At 40.5% G+C, this 5,838-nt stretch overlaps 1 protein-coding gene across 1 annotated transcript; it reads left to right on the top strand.

Moving 5' to 3' along the window:
• Positions 1-1,034: 1,034 nt before the first annotated feature.
• Positions 1,035-5,438, top strand: LOC115147885 (zinc finger protein 180-like). The gene is made up of 2 exons (XM_029690147.1): positions 1,035-1,041; positions 4,423-5,438. Exons 1-2 carry the CDS (start codon positions 1,035-1,037, stop codon positions 5,436-5,438), a joined length of 1,023 nt encoding a protein of 340 aa, XP_029546007.1.
• The last annotated feature ends 400 nt before the right edge of the window (positions 5,439-5,838 follow it).

The raw sequence follows: 5,838 nt of genomic DNA, 5'->3' as shown, positions 1-5,838 counted from the left end.
TCGAGGAGTTGTTAACCATGGGACAGAATTTGCTTTTGGGCTTAAAATGGGTACCAGTTCGTTGATGTGTTTCTAGGCCCGAAACAGTGTTTTGTGAAAACACATGCTTAAGTTTAATCTTGCGAAAGAATTTAAACAGATCTACTTTCGTATCAAATGGTGTATCTGTACATGTAGGTACAAAAGATAAGACTGAGACTTGAGCGTCAGTAAGGTCTTTTTTGGAGAGGTTAATTACCGCATCCTGCTGTAGCTCCGTGTCCACGGCCTGTGATCCTGGTCTCCTCTTCGACCGCTTGCCTCTCCTACATCGTTTCTTTTCTTTCGTGGAGCCTTGTGTTGCTTCCGGGCTAGAAAACCCGACTGTGTGCCATGGTAGCTGGAGTCACTGTCTGTAGGTCATTCGCTCTCGGTGGATGCCTCTGTGTCCAAGTTTCCATGTCCTCCCGCTGCTGCGTATCTACGTCCCCCGATCAGTGGTGCGTCCCTACGTCGGCCTCAACGTGCTCCTGTCCTTCCCATGCGTACACCTGGTTAAGTTGGTAGTCCTCTGTGTCTCGCTGATATTTCTTGATCTTTGTTGCTTGTAGAAAGTCTCTGTATTTCCCAATGGACTGGTTGATCATGTCGTCTATGACTGTAAAATTAGGGCCTAGAATCTCCTTCATTACAACCTCATGTTCGCTAATCTTAACTTCAACTTCTTTTGCTTCCTTCGACACATGTTCAACGATTAATAGCATTAAATCTAGTGAACATTTATTGAGTATTTCATCCCATTGATGAACGAAGGTTTTGTCGTTTTTCCCTATTGTAGGCTCCTTCTGTATTCTCAGTCCTCTTGGAATGCGCTTGTTGCGCCAATACTCGCTAAGAGTGGTGCCATGCAGGAACAAATGAGTTTCTTTCTCTGGAAGTCTCTGGAGTTGGATTTTGAGTTCGACAGTCGAGTGCTGAACTGGGTTGTCCATGTTGGAGGTAGGGAAAAGAATCTTATCGGCGTCTTCTTGTGTGAATGAAAGGGTACTCGCACAATGCTTAGTAAGTGAGTTAATCTCTTGTAGTGAATCCATTGTATATTTGGTACGTCTTTTTCTTTTTGTGTATACTTACAAGATTTCAAGATTCACTATTGAATGTGACACTCAACGCGTTCATTACCTCGATATGTGGATTGAGAAATCAAATGGAACCCTGTTTACAACTCTGTATAGAAAAGAAACGGACAGAAATACTCTATTACAGGGGGACAACTTCCAGGAGACCAGGAGCCTGGGGAGAGGCAGCTTGTTGGGGTAATTATACCCTGGACAACATCCTAAGGGGGGAATATGGGAACCAAACTATTCTTACTGTTAAGCGTCAGGGGGAAGAAGATGCATATGAGCAGAGGAAGACAGACTTCCAGACTCATTTAGGGGATGAACTAGTGACTGACAGATATCCATGAGTGTAGACAGTATGATGGGGGGGGGGGGGGGGGGGGGGGGGGGTCAAGGGTCAGTCTTATGGAGTGTTAGTTGCAGATTCTGGCAGGACCGATATCAGTCATTCTATGGGGTCCCAAAAACCAAGGCATTAATGTTACAGGGAATTGGGAGAGCAGAATGTAATATGACTGGGGACCAAGGCATTAGCTGGTAGTAGAGGAAGGACAGCTAATAGAGTCTCTGGGGATTGATACCACTCCTCTGTGTATATTGTTACAGGGGATAGCTGGTAGTAGAGGGACAGCTAAATGTGTACAATACAGAGACTATGAAGTTAAATTGAACGTTACACATACCCAGATCACGGTGAGATTAGCAGAGATAGTGTTGTCAACTTTCAGTAATGAGTTTGTCTGAGAAGGCACCACACTTGAAAGACTAGCTACAGATCCCTGTATACAAGAGGCCAACTCACCAGAAAGACTAGCTACAGATTCCTGTATACAGGAGGCCACATCCCCAGAAGTGAGGTTCTCCGTAATAATACGGTCCTGTATACAGGAGGCCACCTCACCAGACGGGAAGAAAACAACAAAGATAACAGGAGAGCAGGATACAGATTTCATGCAATAGCTATCATCCCTTTGATGTGGTGAAGTTGTCCTGTCCCCTTAGCAGAAAAACACCCCCAAAGCATAATGTTGTATTACCTTTGCCGATCTTCGTCAGAATGCACTCCCAGGACTGCTACTTCCACAAGAAATGTTGTTTTTGTTCCAAATAATCCATATTTATGTCCAAATACCTCCGTTTTGTTCGTGCGTTCAGAGCACTATCCAAAGGGTAACGCGGGAGCGCAGAACCAGAGACAAAGTCAAAATGTTCCATTACCGTACTTAGAAGCATGTCAAGCACTGTTTAAAATCAATCTTTATGGCATTTTTCTCGTAGAAAAGCGATAACATTCCAACCGGACAATAGCGTATTCATTTCAGAAGAAAAATAAGGAAAGGCGCGCTCATGTGACCGCGCATTTCCAATCTCTTTGTCCAGTAACTGAGCTCCTATATTCTGCCCGGTTACTGGATATGTATGAAACAACTTTCGGAGGGCTTTTGACAGCCAATGGAAGCCTTAGGAAGTGCAACGTGACCCCTAAGTATTTGTAGTTTCTCTAGGGATTCAAAAGTAGAACTACAGTTCTCAGACCTTGCACTTCCTGGTTGAAATTTTCTCAGGTTTTTGCCTGCCATATGAGTTTTGTTATACTCACAGACACCATTCAAACAGTTTTAGAAACTTCAGAGTGTTTTCTATCCAAATCTACTAATAATATGCATATTTTCGTTTCTGGGCCAGAGTAGTAACCTGTTTTAAATTGGGTACGTTTTTCATCTGGCCGTGAAAATACTGCCCCCTAGCCCAGACAGGTTAAAGGCCCACAACAGCAGAAATCCACTGTAAAAGGTGATGCCAACAGCGTAGCCATGACGTTGTACAACAATTGACGTCTGTAATGAATGTTACAATTATTTGACAATTGTCTTAAGACAGTCAAGTGAGCAACAATAGTCATATACAGTGAGGGGGAAAAAGTATTTGATCCCCTACTGATTTTGTACATTTGCCCACTGACAAAGAAATTATCAGTCTATAATTTTAATGGTAGGTTTATTTGAACAGTGAGAGACAGAATAACAACAACAAAAAATCCAGAAAAACGCATGTCAAAAATTTTATAAATTGATTTTAGAGGCCGACCGATTATGATTTTTCAACGCTGATACCGATTATTGGAGGGCAAAAAGGCCGATACCGATTAATCGGCCGATTTTAATTTTACTTTTTTTTTTTTTTTTGTAATGATGACAATTACAACAATACTGAATGAACACTTATTTTAACTTAATATAATACATCAATAAAATCAATTTTAGCCTCAAATAAATAATGAAACATGTTCAATTTGGTTTAAATAATGCAAAAACAAAGTGTTGGAGAAGAAAGTAAAAGTGCAATATGTGCCATGTAAAAAAGCTAGCGTTTAAGTTCCTTGCTCAGAACATATGAAAGCTGGTGGTTCCTTTTAACATGAGTCTTCAATATTCCCAGTAAGAAGTTTTAGGTTGTAGTTATTATAGGATTATTTCTCTCTATACGATTTGTAATTCTTATGCCTTTGACTATTGGATGTTCTTATAGGCACTTTAGTATTGCCAGTGTAACAGTATAGCTTCCGCCCCTCTCCTCGCTCCTACCTGGGCTCGAACCAGGAACACATCGACAACATGGCTGAGCTATGTACTCAGAATATTGAAAAATGCGCTTTCGCCGAAATGCTATTTTAAAATCTGACACAGCGGTTGCATAAAGGACTACTGTATCTATAATTCTTAAAATAATTGTTATGTATTTTGTCAACGTTTATGATGAGTATCTCTGTAATATGTGTGCTCATTCACCGGTAGTTCTGGAGGCTAAACATTTTCTGACATTTTCTGAACGTCACGCGCCAATGTAAAATGCTGTTTTTGGATATAAATATGAACTTTATCGAACAAAACATACATGTATTGTGTAACATAATGTCCTAGGAGTGTCATCTGATGAAGATCATCAAAGGTTAGTGCTTCATTTAGCTGTGTTTTGGTTTTTATTGACATATATGCTTGCTTGGAAAATGGCTGTGTGATTATATTTGTCTATGTACTCTCCTAACATAATCTAATGTTTTGCTTTCGCTGTAAAGCCTTTTTGAAATCGGTTAATGTGGTTACATCAAGGAGAAGTGTATCTTTAAAATGGTGTAAAATAGTTGTATGTTTGAGAAATTGAAATTATTAGATTTTTGCTGTTTTGAATTTCGCGCCATGCTATCTTGTCAAGCAATCCCGTTAACGGGATCCTATCTCGAAAGAGTCCCCAACAGGTTAACCATCTGTCTGACTTGTTGTTCACGCAGGAGAGAGACGTGACTATCGTGGGTCCTCTGGGGAGCCTCAACAACCTCATGATGCTGACGAGGCAGAGAAGAGTCTCTCCACATCAGAACACCTCAAGAAACACCAGCGGAGACCCACAGGAAAGAAATCTATTTGCTGCTCTGACTGTGGGAAACTTTGCAAATCTTCATCAGAACTTAAAATACACCAGCGAGTACACACAGGAGAGAAATCTCACCACTGTTTTGATTGTGGGAAGAGTTACTTAAGATTAAAATCACTAAAAGTACACATGAGAATTCACACTGGAGAGAAACCTTACAGCTGTGATCAATGTGGGAAGAGTTTTACTATATCTAGCTATCTGATTATACACCAGAGAACACATACAGGAGAGAAACCGTACAGCTGTACTCAATGTGGGAAGAGTTTTACTCAGTCAAGCAACCTGTTATCACACCAGAGAAAACACACAGGAGAGAAATCTTATAGCTGTAATCAATGTGGGATGAGTTTTACTCAGTCAAGCACCCTGTTATCACACAAGAGAACACACACAGGAGATAAACCTTATAACTGTGATCAATGTGGGAAGAGTTTTACTACATCTAGCCATCGGATTGTACACCAGAGAACACACACAGGAGAGAAACCTTATAGCTGTACTCAATGTGGGAAGCGTTTTACTCACTTATGCAGCCTGTTATCACACAAGAGAAAACACACAGGAGAGAAATCGTATAGCTGTGATCAATGTGGGAAGAGTTTTACTCAGTCAAGCAACCTGGTATCACACCAGAGAACACACACAGGAGAGAAACCTTATAGCTGTGATCAATGTGGGAAGAGTTTTACTTCATCTAGCAGTCTTATTGTACACCAGAGAACACACACAGGAGAGAAACCTTATAGCTGTGATCAATGTGAGAAGAGTTTTGTTACATCTAGCCGTCTTGTTGTACATCAGAGAACACACACAGGCGAGAAACCTCATAGCTGTGATCAATGTGACAAAAGATACTCTGATAAAAGATCTCTGATCAAACATCAGAAAATACATACATGAAGGAGTTGTTTCATGATATCAATGAAATAATGTCACAATGTAGAATGTTTTAACATTGTAGTAGGAGTTTTTTAATGATGTCATAATGTATAACCATAAATGTTTGCCCCTTGTTCTATTGATTTCAGCATGATATGGATATTAGCCTCAGGAAAAATCCAGGCTCTGAATTGAAAGAGTACTATTTATGTGATTTAACAAAAAGTGACTACCGACAGTAGGACTATAAGCCACAACTTTTTTCCCACGCTTTGAACTTCGCGGCTTAAACAATGACTCGGCTAATATATGGATTTTTCCCGCTTTCAATTTTTTTTTCTCCAAAAAAACATTCTGTGACGTGCTGAGTTTTTTGGCGGCATGAAGCTTTCATTAGACCAATGAAATTGCCGAACGGGTT

This window comes from Salmo trutta, chromosome 14 (assembly GCF_901001165.1).
Source record: "Salmo trutta chromosome 14, fSalTru1.1, whole genome shotgun sequence".
NCBI lineage: Eukaryota > Metazoa > Chordata > Actinopteri > Salmoniformes > Salmonidae > Salmo > Salmo trutta.
Note: the sequence above shows the minus strand (reverse complement) of the source record. Positions and strands in the feature narration are given on the sequence as shown.